The sequence below is a fragment of the Puma concolor genome, chromosome E2 (genome assembly GCF_028749965.1).
Source record: "Puma concolor isolate L17-30 chromosome E2, mPumCon1.1.hap2, whole genome shotgun sequence".
NCBI lineage: Eukaryota > Metazoa > Chordata > Mammalia > Carnivora > Felidae > Puma > Puma concolor.
Window position 1 is genome coordinate 56,243,033 of NC_141681.1, and position 22,310 is coordinate 56,265,342.

A 22,310-nucleotide genomic window follows, 5' to 3' on the forward strand; every position below is an offset into this window, starting at 1 on the left:
GCGGTGAACCTTGCGTCTAAGGGAGTGAGGGACAGACAGGGTGTGCTCAGCTCTGTGCTGAGAAAGGTCCTACCAGCGTCTGCACAGTGAATCGTCATTTCCAAGTCCTGCTCCCACTTAGGGTCACAGTGATGAGATGTGTCACATACACACTAGACTCTGAGTTCTAATGGTTCACTGTTAAGGGCGTGACCTCTGCTGATAGTCTGAGTCACCCAGACATTGGGAAGGCTGCAACAAGTGCTATCCCCATCCTCCGGTGGGGGCCCTGGCCATTACTGCCAGTCTTACCCACCTCTCAGGCCGTTCCCAAATTTGTCTTCTCGAGCTGTCCTGCCAAGGCAGCGTGGTCAACAAGTGACTCCGCTTTCCATTTCTGAAGGTGCCTCCACCCTAATCCTGGAATCCCTACTATGAGGAATAGTACAATTCACACCGTTCTGCTTCCTTTCTTTCCTTCCACTACCCGGAGCTGACTACAGATCTTTCTCGATGTTTCTTTATATACTTTATGTGTATTTGTTCTTCCATTTTTTGATAAGTCGGTTTAGATATTTACCTCCCTCCCTAAAATGATGAGATCAAGGTTCTCACATTACCTTTCACCTTCTTTCCCCAATTCTCTCCCAAATTTTTGTTTTACAATTTCTATATTATCATTGTTTTTAGCACTTACATTAGGCTCTGTGACTAAAATTCCCATAATCTACTAAAGGCTTTTATATCTCTGGTTAAAGGGATTTGACGCTTATACTCAGTTCTTTTGCCATTGTTTACCTGTTCATCTCTTATGGGTAAAATTCACGTTCCAGTAACTTCTTGAAGAAGTTCATGGGAACTACACTTCATCAGTTCTTGCCTGTTCAGCAATGTTTGACTGCATCTTGGCACTTGGAAGACTTATTTATTGGAGGTGAAGGTGGTCTTAATGACCCAGAGCCTTCACATTTAGTAACCTATCTACCTCTTCCTTTATTTCGGTTATCTCGAGTAGTTTTCAATAAAGTGATATAAAACTGTCTAATTCTCTTATAATGTTTATCGTGAACAGAGAACTTAAAAATTTTTTTTTTTTTACATTTATTGATTTTTGAGAGACAGAGCACAGGTGGGGGCAGAAATAGGAGATAGAATCTGAAACAGGACCCAGGCTCTGAGCTGTCAGCACAGAGCCCAACGCAAGGCCCAAACTCACAAACTGAGATCATGACCTGAGCCGAAGTCAGACGCTTAACCGACGGAGTCACCCAGGTGTCCCGTGAACAGAGCACTTTTCAAAAATGTTCTGATTATTGCCTAGCACTCAACTGAAGCTGCATATTGATCAAGCATCCAGAGAATCCTCCTGGGTTCTCTTACTATTCTACGTGGTTGCCTGTGGATTCTCCTGCCATGTAGGCAATCATATCATCTGCAAATAATGGCAATTTTTTCCTGTTTCCAATTTTAAGCCCTTTCATTTTTATTATTGTCATATTTTGCTGATTGAGATCTCCAGGAGCGCTCAGGAGAAAGGTGGCAGCAGATGTGTGTACCCCATTGCCCAATAACCTGGGAACATCTTTGAGGGTCTATCATTAAATGTGATGTTAGCTATAAAGTTTTGCTAGCCAATACCCATTAAGCTGAGAAGATATATTTACATCTGCTTTGCGGAGAAATTATGTTTTTCACAAATAACTGTTGACTTTTATCTGTATTTTGAGGGCCAGGGTTCTTGCAATATTCAAGTATATTTTTATTGATGTAGAAGTTGACATAATATGTTAGCCTTTCAAAGTATACAATTCAGTGACGTTTACACCTTCACGATGTTACGCTACCACCATCTCCACCTCGTTCCAAAACATTTTCATCGTTCTAAAACCAAACCCAACCCGTGACCATGAATCAGTCAGTCTCCATGCCCTCTTCTCCCCAGGCCCTGATAGTCAATCCAACAATTTGCTGTATTTTTTTTTTCAAGTTTTATTTATTTGAGCAATTTCTACACCCAATTGTGGGGCTTGAACTCACGACCTCCAGATCAAGACTTGAATGCTCCTCTGATTAGGCCAGCCACGCGCCCCACCACCAATTTGCTTTATGTCTCTATATAGATTTACCTATTCTGCACATTTTATGTAAACAGGAATACAACATGTGGTCCTCTTTGTCTGGCTTCTCTCACTTAGCAGTTTTTGAGGCTTCTGTGATAACATTTAACAACACTTCACTTGCATAGGTAATCAATATTCCATCACAGATATATGAGTGTATACGTGTGTGTATGTGTGTATATATACACGTGTATGTATATATACGCATACATGTATATATGCATATATACATATGTGTATACACATACATGTATATATACATATATGTATACACATACATATATATACATATATGTATACACATACATGTATATATGTGTATACATATACATACATATATACATACACATATGCGTATATATACGTATATGTGTATATATACATACACGTCTATATACATGTATATAAATATATAAACACACATATAAATACACGTATATATACATACATGTAATATATACATGCATGTATATACATACCACATTTTGTTCGCCCATTCATTCACTGATGGACATCTAGATTATTTCCACCTTTTGGTTATTGTGAATAGTGCTGCTGTGAACATTCATGTACAAGTATTGAAGTACCTGTTTTCAATTTTGTTGAATATATACCTATGAGTGGAATTCTGGGGTCATACGTAATTCCATATTTAACTTTTTGGAGGGACCGCCAAATTGTTTTCCACAGCAACTGAACCACTTCACATTCCAGTTATGTTCAAGAATTCCAATTTCTGCAATGTCATTCCTAATGTTAGTAAATACTGGGTATTTTAGGGAATGCTAACACAGAAAATGTTTCTAGTGCTTAAGGACGTGTTTTCATAATAAATCCAAAGTTCCTGCATGATACAGCACTTGCAATAAATATACATGAACACATACACACACAAACCCAAGTCTTTTCTTCCCCTTTGCCTCATGTGTTGCTTGGTTTTTAGTATTTCATGTAAATCTTTTATCACTTTTGCGTATTTAAGAAATAAGGCTCTAGAAAAACGGAGGCTTCAAGTAGTGATGATTATCACACTTGGCAGATACATTACAAAACACAGTAAAAATAAGGAGAGCAAACTTATGCAGTCTAATTCTTTATAATACTTATTAATGAGTCAAATTACATATTACAAGACATTCTGACTCATAAGGAAATAGAACATCCCTATTTACACAAGATTGTGTTACTCAATATTCTATGTCTATGCTGAGAAATAAACCCTAAAAATAATGTTCCTTCATGTAACTCTAAGAAATAATAAAGGTAAATACATAAAGTCTACATTACACAGTATAGTCCAGAACATAACTCCTATAAACCTTTGTCACTATTCAACTTCTTATTCTGATTTTTTAAATGTATTCAAATGGTGTCATATTTGCAGAGAAAATATCTGATATCTCTGGAATCCTTTCTAAAACCATTATGTTAATCCCTTATAAAATAATTTCGTTCTATATACAGCTTCCAAGTTTAGCTAATAACCCAAATCTAAAATGCCATCAAACATAGAAAAACCCTGACATTCCATCAAATCTAACATGCATCACACGTAAGATATGGTCAGATGTGAAGAAATAAATCCAGAAATGCAAAAGTAAAACACAATCTATTACTGATGCTTTTGCTACATTCACTGCTCTGTGGACAGCAAATTCTATTTTTAAGAGCTTATTATGCTCAATGATATCCAATCCTCCGCAGAAAGCATTTTTAGTGACTATGATCACAGTATTTCTATAATATATCAGACGTGATTCCTTATGGGTTTTATAACTTCACTGAACCTGGAAATTGTTTCCTCGTCTGAGAATAGGATCTCTCTGCTATGGGAGTTAGGGGGCAATTAAAAAGCTCTGAATTGTATCTTGTTTGAGGAAAGCGTCAGCATCCTAGAAAGTCTGATTGGAAAGCAAGGGCTTTGGGTGAATGCACTAACCTCTGCCTCTATACTTGCCAGCCTGCTGTTTCCTACAGGTCCAGCCCAGCCATCCCTGCTGCAGACTGGCTGCCCCCACAGCCCACATCCTGCCATCCTGTCCATTTCTCCTGCCTCATGGGGTTTTGTGCAATTTGGAGTTTTTCTATAAACTGACACTCTTATTTGTGTAGCCTTTACTTAAGAAGAGATTTTTGTAGTAAGAAACTAAGGACCTCCCTTCAGCCCTGAACAGGTCTCCCCTCTGACTGCAACTCAAAGTTTTACATACCTTTCCAGTTTACTACTCACTAAATGTGTGACTATGACTTCACCCCCCTTCACTCTTCTACATTCTTAAAGTCTTATTTTAGCTTTACATTTCAGAAGTGGTGAAAGATCCCTCTGTTCAACAAGATATGAAATTATTTTTAAAAAGCTCTGAATTGTAGGGGCGCCTGGGTAGTTCGATCGGTTAAGCATCTGACTTCAGCTCAGGTCATGATTTGCAGTTCGTGAGCTTGAGCCCCACATTGGGATCTGTGCTAATGGCTCAGAGCCTGGAGCCTGCTTCAGATTCTGTGTCTCCCTTTCTCTGCCCCTCCCCAGCTTGTACTCTCTCTCTCTCTCTCTCTCTCTCTCTCTCAAGAAAATAATAATAAAAATAAAAAATAAAAAGCAATTTAAAAAGCTCTGAATTGTAAATAAAGTATTAAGTTTTTTTAAATGTTTATTTAGTTTTGAGAGAGAGAGAGAGAGAGAGATTGTGAGCAGGGGAGGGGCAGAGAGAGAGGGAGACACAAACTCAAAGCAGGCTCTGGGGTCCAGGCTCCACACTGTCAGCACAGAGCCTGACATAGGGCTCTAACTACAAACTGTGAGATCATGACCTGAGCCGAAGCCGGAAACTTAACCGACTGAGCCACCCAGGAACCCCATGTAAATAAAGCATTTTAGACAATCAGTGTAATTAATGGCATTTCTTTCTTGCTATGCAATGAGTTTTGTGGCCAAAGGATTTACCTACTATATGAGTTTGCAGATAATTAGTGAGCTCTGACGTCTAGATGCAGCCTTTACTACATTTGCTACATTAATAGGGTTTTCCTCCTACATGAGTTTGTTGATGTACAAAGATATGTATTAATTGGAGGACTGTATCACATTCACAGTATTTCTCTCCTGCACAAGATGGTCAATGAGTCTGACTTTCCAGAGAATGGTAAGTCCTTTATCACAACCTTCCTGTAATTTTTATTTTTATGTACAATGAGATGTGATTTTCTTTGGCTTTTCTGCACTCACTGCAGCTCTAGGGTCCCTCTCCTGAATGAGTACCCTAAAGTATAACAAATGTGCTTTGAAAATGATTTGAAATTGATTTCCCACTTTCCCTGCATCCCACAGGTATTGCCTCCTAAATGCACAGCGTCTTCCAAATGACATTTTTTAAATGTTTGTTTACTTTTGAGGGGGGGAGGGAGGCACAGAATCTAAAACAGACTCCAGGCTCTGAGCTGTCAGCACAGAGCCCAACGTGGGACTCGAACTCTGGAATGGCGAGATCATGACCTAGGCTGAAGTCTGACGCTTAACTGACTGGGCCACCCAGAGGCCCCCGAATGAAATTTTTGACAATCACTGCATTTATAATGTTTCTCTCTTTTGGTGAGATCCCTGTGGTATACTGAGAGGAGTCTTCGGATGAAAGGCTTACAACTTTCCTTGCATCTATAAGGTTTACTTCCTATTGAAGTTTCAGAAAGGTCTACTATAATCACAGCATTCATGGCATTTCTATTCTGAATGAGTTCTCTGAACAGAGAGGACTGACTCATCAAAACCTATTTCTCATGTTCCTATGGTCACTGCATAGACACTTTTCCTCTATGCTGAGTTTGCTGATGATTAAGAACAGCTGACTTCCGAAAGAAGGCTTTTTGGCATTCATTGCATCCATAGGGCCTCTCTCCTGTGTGAGTTCTCCGGTGGCCTATGAGAGTTGACAAAGTAGCAAATGCTTTCTTACAATCAGAGCATTCATATGGTCTCTCTCCTGTATGAATTCTCTGATGGACAGTGAGATACGATTTAGCCGTGAAGGCTTTATCACATATGTTACATTTGAAAGGCTTCTCACCGGTATGGGTTCTCCGATGTATAATGAGAGTTGACTTACAGGACAAAACCTTTCCACATTCACTGCAGCCATGAGATTTCACTCTTGCATGACAATTTTGCATATGGTTAGTGAGACCTGATTTCTGGATGAAAGCCTGTTGACATTCACGGCATTCATAGGGTCTCTCTCCTGTGTGAATTCGCTGGTGAATCATAAGATGTGCCTTAGTGGAGAAGGCTTTCTCACAATCCAAACATTCATATGGTTTCTCTCCTGTATGAATTCTCTGGTGGACAATAAGATGTGCCTTTGATGTGAAGGCTTTATCACATACACTGCACTTGAAGGGCTTCTCACCTGTATGGGTTCTCTGATGTATAACGAGAGTTGACTTAGAGGACAAAACCTTCCCACATTCACTGCATCCATGAGATTTCCCTATTGCATGCTGAGTTTTCTTATGATTAGTTAGATCTGACCTCTGGATGAAGGCTTGTTGACACTGGCTGCATTCATAGGGTCTCTCTCCTGTGTGAATGCGCTGATGAACCATGAGTTGAGCCTTTTTTGAGAACGCTTTCTCACAATCCAAGCATTCATATGGTTTCTCTCCGGTGTGAGTTCTCTGATGCACAGTGAGATGTGTCCGAACCATGAAGGCTTTATCACATACTTTGCATCTGAAAGGTCTCTCTCCCGAATGAGTTCTCTGATGTAAGGTGAGTTTTGACTTCCAAGGAAAAGCTTTCCCACATTTACTGCATCCATAGGATTTTCCTTCACTATGACGAGTTTTCTGATGATAGATGAGTGCTGACTTTGTAATGAATGCTTTCTGACACTGACTGCATTTGTATGGTCTCTCTCCTGTGTGAATTCGCTGATGGATTATGAGCTGAGCCTTTTTTGAGAACGCTTTTTCACAATCCAAGCATTTATATGGTCTCTCTCCTGTGTGAGTTCTCTGATGTACAGTCAGATGTGTCTGAACCATGAAGGCTTTATCACATACTCTGCATCTGAAAGGTCTCTCTCCTGAATGAGTTCTCTGATGTAATTCGAGTTTTGACTTCCAAGGAAAAGCTTTCCCACATTTACTGCATGCATAGGATTTCCCTTCTCTATGATGAGTTTTCTGATGGCAGCTGAGTGCTGACTTTGTAACGAAGGCTTTTTGACATTGACTGCACCCAAACGGTCTCTCCCTTGTGTGAGTCTGCTGATCAGTAGCTTTACTTATTAGCTTCACCTTACTGGGAAAGGCTTTCCTACAATCAGTGCATTCATGGGATTTCCTTCCTGCACGAGTTCTCTGAAGCACAGTCATGAGTGGTTCAAAAGCGTTCACTGCACATTCATTGCATCCACATGGTTTCTTCCCTAAAGGAGTTAGGTGATAATTAGTGAGCTCTGACTTCTGGGTGAAAGCCAGTGTACCCACAATAGAATGACCGAGATAATAAGGAAAGGTCCAGAAAAAATTTATTTCATTTACTATAAAAAAAATTAATGAGAAAATCAGTAAAGTTTGAGTAAGCTCTGTATATTGTGAAATAGTTCTGTATCAATGTCAGTATTCTGATTTGGATTATTTTTTGATAATTTTTTGAATATTTTGGTTATATGAAAAAACTAACTTGTTCCGAGGAAACACACACTTACATATTTAGGGGTAAAGAGTTCAGAAAAACAGTATGTACATATGTATGGAATAATAGGTAGATATACTATGATAAAGCAAATGTGGTAGAATATTACCAGTTAGGGAAACCTATAAAAACAATGTGTAAGAAATTTGTGTATAATTTTGGGATTTCTCATTGAGTTAAACTATTCAGAAATAAACATTTTCAAATGGAGAAAAATAAAAAATAAAGGACATCTATGTAAAGATATATAGGAATATTACTTACAACACCTGAATGTGGAAGAGATTATTTTATGTTCACACAGTGGATCTTGCATAGAACTCTGGTACTTTTGATCTACTGCTGGTTACACAGTATACTGATTGTAAAAATTAAGTGAGCCGGACCCTTGTATCTATACACTTTTGTGTGTGTATGCTATACTTAAAAAAAATTTTTAGGGGCGCCTGGGTAGTCGGTTAGGCGTCCGACTCTTGATTTCGGCTCAAGTCATGATCAAACTCATTCATCAGTTTGAGGCCTGTGTTGGGCTCTGCGCTGGCAGCTCAGAGCTTGCTTGGGATTCTCTCTCTCTCTCAAAAATAAATAAACATTAAAAATTTTTACATAAAAAAGTAAGCAAAAATTTGGGCAAGAGTCAGGAAATGCTCACATGTGGGAGGATCCTGGAAAGAATTAAGATATTATACTAATAGTTGCAAGATGCCATTCAAGGTAACGGTGGGAGACAGGTGACATGTCCTGATTTTCTCTTTAAGAATGTCATCCTGTGTGTATATATCCGTTATCACACTAATAAGGTCTTAAGTATTGCTACGTAAACACTATTTTTAGGATTGTGGACTATGCTTGTGAAAATTGGTAAAGATCTACTATTGCATACAGGATTTTTCTTGGATTATACTTTAGATATTTCCCTCTATTCTCTAACTCAGAAGATCATTCTTTCTATATGATGGCTTAATTAACTTCCATACCCATTTCTTCCTACCCAAGTAACTGTCAGAACATGATATCTTTATAAATCCAGATTTATAAAGTTTGTTTGTTTCTGTGTCCATGAATTTGGAGGGTGAAAGGCTGGAAAAACTGACTTCTATTACTTTTTTTTTTTTTTTAATGTTTATTCATTTCTGAAAGAGACAGAGTGTAAGTGGAGGAGGTGCAGAGAGAGAGGGAGACACAGAATCTGAAACAGCTCCAGGCTCTGAACTGTCAGGACAGAGCCCAACGCAGGGCTCAAACCCACAGACTGTGAGATCATGACCTAAGCCAAAGTCAGACCCTCGACCAACTGAGCCACCCAGGCTCCCCCTATTACTTTTAAAAACAAGCAATAAAATCATACAAAAAGAAAAAAAAATCTGGCTGTTATGTGGCGAACAGAGAGAAGCAAGAGTAAAGAAGTGAGAGCATTTTCAAGAAAACTATATTAATTTTGGAAAGAGACGATGAACGTTGGGCCTTGGGTGAAACATTAGTTACAGAAAGGAGTGGAGGACCTCCAGATACAATAAGGAGAAAGTATAGACTGAAGTCGCTTATGGATTGGATTTGTGGTGTAAGTGAAAAGAGGAACCAGGTGACATGATGTTTGAAGTAGCTATTAAGTCTCCAAATGCAGAAATGAAATATCTAGGTCAATGTGCATGGATAAAAGAAGGTCTGGCCTACAAACAAACATGTGGGGGTCATCAGCACATAAATGGTATTCTTAAGTCCATGAAAATGAATGAAACCACTGAGAGCAAATGATAGAAATGGGCAAGGATGAAGCTTCATGCTCTCTGACTCTGGAGACTTTAGAAGATGCCCAGAGAATGAAGTAAGTCCATCCATCAGGTGCAAACGATGACCAAGGAAAGATACCAACTTAAGTCTTGAACAAATACCTGGGAGAAGCAGGTTAAATTTAGAGACCTTCGGCTTCTCACTGCAAGATAAGCATAGTTATTCTCTCGTACTGATTCTTCTCTAGTTCTCCATGCTATAGACACTGAACCTTCCCAAAGCTCTAATATCATATTTAGAGAATACCACTGTGGTCAGTCAACATTCCCAACTTCTCGCTTGTTTTGATACATTTTTCACATGGCCCACAGAAATCCAAAAACCAGATCCCTGGATAAAAGGCTTCAGTGTTAACTAGGTGAATTGTGACATTCAGTCAGGTGAGAGGGGTGAAAACAAGAGCTGCGGAGAACACAGGGAGGGACATTGCCAGGCAGGAAGCAGAAGAGGAGAAGGAAGTCTGCAAGCTGCAAAGAAAACATCCTCCTGAATATGAATCAACCCAAAAGAGAGAACAAGAGGTGCATCTCCCTTGAAACACCAGGCAAATGAGAGCCTCGTTAATGACTTAGGTATTTGCAATGATCTTTAACGTTTTGGCCTTGTTAAACACATCTGGAAGGGGTCATCCCCTCATGGGCAACTACTTTACTTTCAAAGTCTCACAGCTTCCTGGTTCTCAGCTGCTCACTTACCTGAAGAGTACTGACATTGCATTTCATCTTCTATGCTCCATGGATTCCCTCCGTGCTCGAAATTAAGGATCATATGTGGGTTGGTAGCTGGATAGCCTGTTCATGGGAAACGACAAAGACTTGGACACTTATAATCTGACTGGGTGGGGGATACCCAGGAAAAGCACAAGGTCTCAGGAACTGACATACTTCCACTTTGGCAGATTAAGGATCTATTGAAGGTGACAGCACATAAATTCTGTCTGGGAACAGAAGACAGATTAAGAATCTATTGCCTATAAACTAAAGTCCAGTATGTTGAAGATCTTTGGGAGCCAGGGCAAATGAAAAACGAAAGGCTACTGTCTGTGACACTCTGATTGACACAGGGCAATCATCTTGAACTGCTGTCACAGGTTGCTATAATTCTCCAACATCATATCTTGGTATAGATTCTTCTGAGCAGAACTAGAAGGCACCACTCACCCCAGTGAAGTCCACAGATACATCCTTAAATGACACGAATCCCTAGAGTAACACATTCTTCTTCAATTTGTGGTGATCGTTACTGTCGTGAGAAAGATCTCTAGGTATATGTTTCGGTTGTTTTTACCATACCTTACAAAGGCTATGTTTTTGTGTAATACTTTTCATTATTCATTTTGATAAGAAATAAAATGCCATTAAATCTGCCTTCCCATATTGGGGCGCCTGGGTGGCGCAGTCGGTTAAGCATCCGACTTCAGCCAGGTCACGATCTCGCGGTCCGTGAGTTCGAGCCCCGCGTCAGGCTCTGGGCTGATGGCTCGGAGCCTGGAGCCTGTTTCCGATTCTGTGTCTCCCTCTCTCTCTGCCCCTCCCCCGTTCATGCTCTGTCTCTCTCTGTCCCAAAAATAAATAAAAAACGTTGAAAAAAAAAATTAAAAAAAATCTGCCTTCCCATATTATAATACATAGATGTGTCAAATCAACATGTTACCCACCTTCAATTTATATGATGTTATATGTCAAATATATTTCAATTTAAAAAATATATTGCAATTGTGCACTTAACTATCAACAAATCCAATAAATTAGAAGTTTGGGGGACACCTGGCTGGCCCAGTGGGTACAGCATGTGACTCATAATCTCAGGGTTGTGAGATCAATGTGGAGCCTACTTTAAAAAATAAGTAAATTAAGAGTTTTTGAAAGGAATACTTAAATCCTACAGGTAAAATATCCCTGAAATAGAAATCTCTGAAAAACATTTTTAATGTTTATTTTGAGAGAGAGAGACAGAGAAAGGGAGGGAGGTGTGCCCACGGGCATGGGGACACAGAGGAGGGGCAGAGAGAGAGGGGGAGAGAGAATCCTAAACAGAGTCCTTGATGTCAGAGTAGAGCCTGACACAGGGCTCAATCTCATGACCGTAAGATGCACAACTGGAGCCAAAATCAAGAGTAGGACACTTAACCTACTGAGCCACCCACGCGCCCCTCTGAAAAACATTTTTAACATCTACTTAAAAGGTAGAGAGCAAAGTGCTAACATAAAAACACAGCAAGTAGCCCTCAAGGACCTTTTATCTTTTTTTCCAACTAAACACTACCTTTTATTTATTTTTATTGAGGTATAATTGACATACAATATATCAGTCTCAGGTGTGCAACATAATGATTTGCAAAAGATCTGTGAGATGACTGTCACAGTAAGTCTAGTTAACATCTATCACGATGCAGTTTCAGGGAAACATGTATCAACAGAGAGAACACAGAATCAGACATGAAATGACTGCACATGCGTTATCAGCATGGGCCATTAGTATGTTGTAATATATTGAGAAATAACACATCCAAAATATGAGGAAAGAATGAGATATTATTAAAATGACCATTCAGGGCGCCTGGCTGGCTCAGTTGGAAGACTATGCGACTCTTGATTTCAGGGTTGTGAGATTGAGCCCCAATTTGGGTGTGGAGATTACTTAAAAATAAAATCTTGGGGCTCCTGGGTGGCTCAGTTGATTAAGCATCCAACCCTTTTTTAAAATATTTATTTACTATTTTTGAGAGAGACAGAGCACGAGCAGGGGAGGGGCAGAGAGGTTGGGAGACACAGAATCTGAAGCAGGCTCCAGGCTCTGAGCCATCAGCACAGAGCCTAACATGGGGTTCAAACTCGTGAACCGTGAGATCATGGTTTGCACCAACGTTGGACACTTAACCGACTGAGCCACCCAGGCGCCCCATCATCTAACTCTTGATTCCAGCTCGGTCATGATCTCACAGTTTATGAGTTTGAGTCCCACATTGGGCTCTGTGCTGACAGCATTCAGAGACTGCTTGGGATTCTCTCTTTTTTCTCTCTTCTCTTTCTGCCCAACCCCCTGCTCTCACTCATGCATGCAAACTCTTCTCTCTCTAAAAATAAATAAACTCAAGGGTGGCAGAGTGGCTCAGTCAGTTAAGCATCGGACTTCAGCTCAGGTCATGATCTCACAGTTCAGGAGTTCGAGCTCTGCATCGGGTGAGCTTGAGCCCCACTTCGGGTGAGCACAAGCCCTGCTTCTCTCTCACTCTCTCTCTCTCTGCCCCTCACTCACTTGTGGCCTCTAAATAAATAAATAAATAAATAAATAAATAAATAAACAAACGAACTAACTTAAAAATTTTTTTTAAATATATTAAAATTTTTTATTTTTATTTTTTTTGACATTTGTTTATTTTTGAGAGAGAGAGAGAGACAGAGCATGAGCAGGGAAGGGGCAGAGAGAGGAGACACAGAATCCAAAACAGGCTCCAGGCTCCGAGCTGTCACCACAGAGCCCAATGTGGGGCTCGAACCCACAAACTGTGAGATCATGACCGAAGTCAGACGCTCAACCGACTGAGCCACCCAGGTGCCCCTAATTTTTTTTTTAATGTTTATTTATTTTTGAGAGAGAGACAGAGTGTGAGTGGCGGAGAGGCAGAGAGAGAAGGAGACACAGAATCCAAAACAGGCTCCAGGCTGTGAGCTGTCAGCGCATAGCCCGACACGGGGCTCAAATTCATGAACAGTGAGATCATAACCTAAGCTGAAGTGAGAGGCTTAACTGACTGAGCCACCCAGGCACCCCTATTTTTTTTAAGTTTATCTATTTATTTTGAGAGAGAGAGAAGAGGGGCAAGGGGCGGGGGAGAGAATCCCAAGCAAGACTTGTGGGCCTTGAACCCACGAACTGCAAGATCATAATCTGAGCCAAAGTTAGACACTTAACGACTGAGCAACCCAGGCTCTCATAAAAAAATTTTTAATGACTATTCAGATGTATATGCACCTGTTGACCCTTGAACAATGTGAGGGTTAGAGGCAGCAACCCCTTATGCAGTCAAAAATCCATGTATAACTTTTGACCCCCCAAAAACTTACCTACTAATAGCCTAATGTTGACCAGAAGCCTTACCAATAACATAAACGATTAACACATATTTTGTATATGTTTAAATACTGTAGTCCTTCAATAAAGGATGTTAGAGAAATGTGACGGATCCACGCAGTTCAAACCCATGTTGTTCAAGGGGTCAAGTGTACAGTCAACCCTCATTAGTCACAGAGGGTTTCTTGACTGTGAATTCACCTACCTGCTAATATTTCATTGTAACCCCGATATCAACAGTCACAGTGAAATTCTGCAGGGAGCAGAGTCATTTGAGCAGTGGGTAATTGGAATTGCCCCCTTGGGTATATTCCCAGTTGAGTTTGAACAAAATGATGTCCTGCCTTCTTGTTTCAGTTCTCATTACTGTAAACCAGGGTCCTTTTCATGGTCTATTTAATGCCATTGTTTTTGGGTTTTTTCCCCCACATTTTTGCTTTTTTCTTAGTGATTTTGTTATTTGAAATGGTCCCCAAGCACGTGCTGAAAAACTGTTTAATGTTCCTAAGTGCAATAAGGTAGTAAGGCAGTGATGCCCCTTATGGAGAAAATATATGTGTTAGATAAGCTCTGTATAGGCATGAGTTATAATGTAGTTGGTCATGAGATTTATATCAATAAATTAATGATATATGTTAAATAAGGTGTCTTTAAACATAAGCACACAAAAACCAAGGTTATGCATTGCTTGACGAAAATGTTGTGACCAGGGGCTCACAGGAATCTAACCCATATTTCTCCTAGGAGCAATTGTTCAATATTTGGTAATCAGTGTTCATAGTGACTTTACAGAATGTAACTATTGTCAATAATAAGAATTGACTGTATATAGTGTATATAGTAACTAAAACTGGTGACCTAATTGACAATTTAATAGCTGAACAGATACAGATGAAGAATTAGTATATTGGAATAGAGATCTAAACCCCCAGCCTGAAATGCAAAGGAGAGAGTAAGAAACATAGAGGTCAATTCTAAACTGTATACAGATGTAGAAAAGACTTGGAATATCCAAGGCAATGTTGAAGAAGAAAAAACCTGGAGAGCATGACCCTCACAGATTTTAAGACTTAATACATAAAAACCTATAGTAATCAAGATATGGTAGTATTATTAGTACGAGGATAGTAAATACAACAATAGAAAAAAATACAAAGATCCCAGAAAGACGACTCAGTATACAAAATTACCTATTTTATGACAAGATGCCAATGTAATTCAGTAGGGGAAAAACAATGGTCTTTTCAACAACAGTTGTTCAATTGGATAACTATACAGGGAGGGGGCAAGATTTTCACTCCCACCTCACACATCCCGAAAAGTAAATACAGGATGGATCACAGGCCTAAATATAAACAATGAAGTATTCAAATTTCTAGGGAAAAACTTACAAGACTCATCGATTATTATGGGATATGCAAAGATTTCATATACAAGATGCAAAAAGCACTAACTAGGAAGGAAAATATTGACAAAGTGGGTTATTACCAGGCATGACTGATCTTTACCAATTCTCACAACCATGGCCCACTTTAAAAATATTCTGGGGGTGCCTGGGTGGCTCAGTTGGTTGAGCATCCAACTTCAGGTCGGGTCCTGATCTTACAGCTGGTGGGTTCGAGCCCTGCATCGGGCTCTCTGCTGTCAACACAGAGACTGCTTTGGATCCTCTGTCCCCCTCTTTGCCCCTCTCCCTCCCTCCCTCGCTCCATGTCTCTCTCTCTCTCTCTTTTTCAAAAACAAATAAAAAAAATTAGAGGTGCCTGGGTGGCTTAGTCGGTTAAGCATCTGACTTCAGCTCATGATCTCCCAGTTCACAAGTTTGAGCCCTGCATCAGGCTCTGGGCTGACAGCTCAGAGCCTGGAGTCTACTTCAGACTCTGTGTTTCCCTCTCTCTCTCTCTGCCCCTCCCCCACTCATGCTCTGTCTCTCTTTAAAAAAAAAAATGAATATTTTTTTTTTCAACGTTTATTTTTGGGACAGAGAGAGACAGAGCATGAACGGGGGAGGGGCAGAGAGGGAGACACAGAATCTGAAACAGGCTCCAGGCTCTGAGCCATCAGCCCAGAGCCTGACACGGGGCTCGAACTCACGGACCATGAGATCGTGACCTGGCTGAAGTCGGACGCTTAACCGACTGCGCCACCCAGGCGCCCCAAGAATATTTTTTTAAAAATTAAAAAAATCATTGTGTGTGCTTGGCAGTTATACTGATAAGGTCTACATAACATAAATGCAGCCCACCAGTGGTTATAGGTAAAAGAGAAAGGTGTAAAATCAAGGATCTAATTGCCACTTTATGAGGCTAGGGGGAAAATCAGCAAACAAACTAAACACGCTAAAAACAAATGAATAGGAAACTGATAAACAAGAAAATTGAAAAGATTACTAAAATTGGTAAAGCCATAGGGAGACTGATTAACAAAAAAGAGAGAAGAGAAACTAAAACAAAGTGATGAAAAATTAATCAACACTACTAATCCTAAAGACATTAAAAGGAAAATATGATATCTTTTAATGACAAAGCACATTTCAGGCACATCGTACTAAAGCTGCTGAAAACCAAAGATAAAAACTAAATCTTGAAAAGAGTCAGACGGGGGGAAAGGCACATTATATACTGGGAAATAGAGATAGGAATGATTGCTGACTTCTAACCAGAAACAATTCTGGGAGGTCAGAAGATACTTTAATCACATCTTTAAAGTGACCAATAAACAAACAAACAAACGAACAAGCACTGTTAACCCAGAATTCTATCCTCAGGGAAAATATTATTTTAAAAGCAGTGTGAAATAAAGACATTTTCGTCACTAGAAGTCCAATGCACTACACATTACACCACAGAGCCACTGGAGATACGTTTTTAAATAAGCAAAATCTGAGAGAATTCACTGCTGAAAGATCTGCACAAATGAAATCCTAAAGGATGTTTTCAGGCTGAAAGAAAGTTTTCTAGTTGAAAACTCCGATCAGTAGAAAGTAGTCAACACCAGATATGGTAAATAATAAGATATTCTTCTCATTTTCCTTAAAGGGTGAATTGTTTAGAAGCGAGGTCCATGGGCCAAATTCAGCTCCCTGACTACTTCTGTAAATTAAGTTTTATTGGAACATAGCCACATCCATTTGTTTACATATCTCTGAATGCTTTTGCTCTAGAAGAGATCATTGAACGATGTGATACTGTATAGCCAGCAAAGCTGAAAATATTTACTATCTCACCCTTTATTGCCTTAGTACAAAATAAATAACACTGTAAGGTGGGCTTATAACAATAAAAAACTAAAAAGTGGGACAATAATAGCTCAAAAGACAAGGTGTGGCCCTAAAAGGAATTATATGGCCCTTAGGTTATTACATTTTTGGAAGTGTGATGTAGAATGTGTGAATTACAAGTGTGAAGTAGGAAAGGTAAGGTGTCATGTGTGAAATGAATAGTGTAAAACGGTACAATATCAATTCTAAGTCAACCTTGATGAATTAAAAGATGTCACACTGTGAGCTCTATAGCTACCACTAAAATAATAACAATAAAATCAACAACAATAATAAAAACAAGACATACCATTCAACCCAGCACAGTCTGTCCTTGAGGCACCAAAATTCACAACCATTCCATGTGCAAAATGCACTTTTCCTTTAAGACTGAGAATGAGACAAAATGTTCACTCCCATACTCTACATCATACTAGAGGGCCTCACAGTGCAATAAGACATGGAAAATAATAGGCTTAAATATCAGAAAAGAATATTGTTATTTGCAGACAACAGGATTCTATATAAAGAAAACCCAAGAAAGCCTACAGAAACTACAAAATTTATGAGTGAATCTACCAAATTCACAAGATAAAATGTCGGGGTGGCTGGGTGGCTTAGTTGGTCAGGCATCTGACTCTTGGTTTCAGCTCAGGTCATGATTTCACGGTTCATGAGTTCAAGCCCTGCATTGGGCTCTGTGCTGACAGCTCAGAGCCTGAAGCCTGCTTCAGATTCTGTGTCTCCCTCTTTCTCTGCCCTTCCCCCGCTTGCTCTCTCTCTCTCTCTCCCTCAAAAATAAATAAATAAATAAATAAATAAATAAATAAATAAAAACATTTTTTAAAAAGCCCTGTGGGTCCACACCTTGATTTCAGTCTTATGGAATTCAGGGCAGAGAAATTAGCCAAGCCAATCCTAACCTCTGTGGGATAATACATTTGCATTATAAAAGTTTGTGAGAATTTTTTGGGCAAGAGAAAACTAACACGTTATTGATAATGGAAGCATTAGAAAGTATTTGTAATTTGGGGCACCTGGCTGGCTCAGTCAGTAGAGTGTGAGACTCTTGATCCTGGGGTTGAGTCTGAGCCCCACTTTGAGCATGGAGACTACTTAAAAATAAAATCTTGGGGCGCCTGGGTGGCGCAGTCGGTTAAGCGTCCGACTTCAGCCAGGTCACGATCTCGCGGTCCGTGAGTTCGAGCCCCGCGTCAGGCTCTGGGCTGATGGCTTGGAGCCTGGAGCCTGTTTCCGATTCTGTGTCTCCCTCTCTCTCTGCCCCTCCCCCGTTCATGCTCCGTCTCTCACTGTCTCAAAAATAAAAATAAAAAACGTTGAAAAAAAAAATTAAAAAAAAAAATCTTAAAAAGTATTTGTAATTCAACTTACATACATCATACATTCTTACATATCTATTCACCAGTATTCCTTTAAGTGAACTCTATGGTCTACATTTCCCTATTCTACCTTTGTCCTAATCTTAATGTTATGGCTTATTTTTCCTTAAATTCTGAATTTAGGAAAGCGTGTGTTTCCATTTGATAATTATTTTTACATGCCTCTGCAAACCCATGAGAATGAAGGCAAAACACAGAAACAAACAAAAACCCACCAGGACCTTCAAGTTTTCTTCTGTTCTTAGGAAATGGCCAGCATTTTTAGTCAATTGTCTTTTCTGGTTCTGAACATCTGACAAGAGAGCGCTGACCAAGGATAAAGGAGCCATTTTTTAAAAATGTTTATTTATTTTTGAGAGGGAGAGATACAGAGAGAGACAGAGCGCGAGCAGGGGAAGAATAGAGAGAGACACACACATAGAGTTTGAAGCAGGCTCCAGGCTGTCAGCACAGAGCCCGACGCAGGGCTCAAACCCACAAACCACGAGGTCATGACCTGAGCCGAAGTCGGCCGCTTAACAGACTGAACCACCCAGGCGCCCCTAAAGGAGACATTTCAATGAGAGGCTAGCTTTTAGGGTTTTGACAATTACTCAACTCCCCTCTTTTCACGAAGGATGAACCCTCAAAAGCACAAAGCTAAGGTTAGGAAGACAGCCTCAGACAGGGGACTAATCAGCCCACACACCAACTAGGAATCTCTAGTCTTCTACCTTCACCCCTAAAACAAACCTACAAACACAGAAAAGGGCAAACCTGGAGTAAATCCTCCCCTGTACCAAACCAGCACCAGACAACTTGTTGTGGGGTAGCCGATTCTGGACTTCTCCTCTGAGGTCTGGCAGGTTCTAAAATCTAGAGACTGAAGCTCTAGGCTGGAAATCAAGACAAAGTAGGTAGAATCTATAAATGTGTACAGATTGTTGTATGTTCTAAAGTGTGTAAATCAAATTTCTTTCTGCCTAAATCATCTCATTCATAAGAATACTATTTGCAAGTTGCTTGCTTAGTCCTCAAGGCACTGCATGGCAGACACTGTACTAGAAGTTTTTTGTTCGTGGTGACACAGCGGGTAAGAGGAGGCCAGGACAAGACACCCCACAGAACACAAAGACACTCCAAGTTTTTCTGGGGACCAGGAGGGGAAGGGGTGGGATAGAAGGTATAGTAAGGTTCAGTAGGACCCACAATCAAATTCCCCTCCCAAGCTCCCAACACGGGGTCCATCTAGTCACCTAGAACCCGGAGGAACAAGGGCGAATGCCTCCCACACAACAAAGGAGCTGTCTAGTGCCATCTCTTACCCCAGCCATACAGCAGGACAGACCTACCAAGATCTGACCTTGCCCAAGCTGAGCCACAGGATGAGTTTGGAACTGACCCATGGAAAGCCAGTTCCCTCACATGCTGCATACAGAAGCCCCAGCGGTCTTTGATAAGGTTCTGACAGGCACCCTCTTCAACAACCGCTTGGACCCAGGCCAGATTCTCATGTGAAGAAAAACAGACAAAGGCAGACGAACTACATGTGCCAGAACCCCCGTGGCAGCCAAACAGCCAAGAAGCACCAGCCCGTAACTAGGAAGACCATGCACCCCAAACCACACTTTCCAGAAACCTGTGGCCGTGCACAGGTGCCTCAGTTCCCACAAAAACCAAAGACGGACTAGACGGAGACCAAACTACACTCCCCAACTTCAGCTGGGTCTGGGTCTCCTCACAGGACCTGGTCCTCACTGATGGAAATGATCTTCTGGCCTCTTCCTGGGAGGCTGAACAACCTGGGGTTAGGGGCTCCAGTGACTAGACTGGGCCTCATCTATCCCTTTGCTCCCGTGGAGAGAAACCCCAGGAAATTATAATTCTTATAATCCACTTGACACCACCTTCTTGAGCATACAGAACACTTACAATGGCTGTTTTTAACATCATTTTCTGTTAATTCTGTCACCCATGCCAATTCTGGGTCTCTATTGACTTTTCTTCACGTTTACAGGTCCTGTTTTCCTGTTTTTGTTTTTATTTGCATCCCTGGGTAGGTTTTGACTAGATGCCAGACACTGAGTTTGACATTGTTGGTCGATGGGATTCCTTTCTATTCTTTAAATACTACTGGGCTTTGGTCTGGGAAGGAGTTAAATTACTTGGAAACAGTTTGCGTTGGTAGCCGCTTGCCTTTCTACTTTGTCAGGAGGGTTCAGAGCAGCCTTTAGTCTAGAGCCAACATGAATCACCCAGTAGAGTCACTATTTTTCTGAAGTCCCACTGTGATTCTCCCGATGTTAGGAGGGGTTTCCATTCCAGCTGGTGGAAACACAAATTATTCCCCACATGTGCAACCTCCAAGGATGGTTCTGCCTGTTCATTTCCAGTGGTTCTTTCTCCAGCCCTGGGAGTTTCCGCACATATGTGCTGCTCACAACTGAAAATCATATGGGGGAACTCTCTCACCCTGGGTGCAGCTCTGTCCTCTCCTGTGATCTGCCCCATGAACTTGAGTCGCTTTGAATTCCCCGAACTCTAAACTGTCTCAGTTCACAGACTGCCAGGATCTGATTAGATTCCCTCTCCCTATGCTGCAGAATGGAAACTCTCTCCAGGCTATAAGCTGGGGGCAATCGTAAGGATTCCTTCATTTGTTTCCTTTCTCTGAGAGATAGCTGTCCTGATGTCCCTATTACCCTATGTCTGCAGTCCATTCCTGTATTTTTCTATTATTTTCCATTCTGTATTACAGTCCATTTCAGTCCATTTCTGTATTTTTCATTATTTAATGAGGGTATATACATTAAACATTTACTGTTAGAGAAAAAGGGCTGTTGGAATTGGCTGTGAAAAATTCTCACACTTAGGTGTGGTATGGAGTACCATACTCAGAACGGGATAATTTATACAATTTCAGAATAGATACAAACATACGTTTGGCAACATCTGCAGCACATAAATCTCATGTTCCTTTAAAACATTTAGTTCTTCTCCAGTGTATCACTTGATTTACATATTTCAAGAGCATTCCATGGTGATCACATCTAATGACACAAGTGTAAGATTCCTTGATTTCAGGGAAAAAAGTTACTGTATTTGGACCATGATAACTAAAGACAATTACTTCTCTGAGAACATGCTTCTCTACATTTATTTAATGGCTAGGTAGGAATTTACTGTAGTATGAATTCTCTGAAATGTAATGTTTTTGTGGTGGACAAAATGATCTCCCAAAGACATTCATGTCCTAATCCCCAGAACCTGTAAATACGTTACGCTACAGGGCACAGGGCATTTGAAGTAAAAGATGCAATTGGGTATTTTAGGGCCATGTGACTCATTTCTCGAGTTTCACGGGCTCACAGTCAAGAGAGGAATTGTGCCTCAGGACAATCTGTAGGCAGAGCCTCACCCAATGCTTGATTTAGAGCTTCTGAGCTGATAAGATGTGGGTGGGATTTTTGGACTTTGAGTTGGTGCTGTTAACAGTTTGTGACATTTGGAGGTGCTGGGATAGAGCGAATGTATCTTCCATGTGGTATGGACACAAATCACTGGGTGCCAGATGGTGGTCTGCAGTAGGCGGGGTAATGGCCCCCCCCAAAGATATCCACATCTTAATCTCCAGGACCTGTGAATATGTCAGAGAACAAGGCACGGGAGAATCAAGGTAGTTAGGTGGAGTTAAGGTTGCTAATTAGCTGATTTTAAATAGGAAGGTTATCCTGGATTATCTGGGTGGGCCCAATGTAGTCACACAGGTCCTTAAATGTGGGAGAGGGAGGCAGGAGGCAGTGCCAGAGTGATGGAGGAGTTGACTGGCCATTGCTGGCTTTGAGGTGGAAGGGGCCTGCAAGCCACGGATTTGGGCAGCTTCTAGAAACTGGAAGGACAAAGAGAACAGGTTCTCCCTGGAGCCTCCAGAAACAAATGCAGTCCTTTCAACCCCTTGCTCTGAGCCCAGTGAGATGCATTTCAGACTTCAGACCTCCAGAACTGTAAGATAATACATC

General features: G+C 40.7%; 1 protein-coding gene across 1 annotated transcript; it reads right to left on the reverse strand.

Moving 5' to 3' along the window:
• Positions 1 to 3,176: 3,176 nt before the first annotated feature.
• LOC147573785 (uncharacterized) lies at positions 3,177 to 10,363 on the reverse strand. Its single transcript, XM_086688398.1, has 2 exons — positions 10,275 to 10,363; positions 3,177 to 7,519 (listed from the first exon to the last, which is right to left on the reverse strand). The coding sequence occupies exons 1-2, from the start codon at positions 10,345 to 10,347 to the stop codon at positions 5,883 to 5,885; spliced, it is 1,710 nt and encodes a 569-aa protein (XP_086544524.1). The 5' UTR covers positions 10,348 to 10,363; the 3' UTR covers positions 3,177 to 5,882.
• Between the last annotated feature and the right edge of the window lie 11,947 nt (positions 10,364 to 22,310).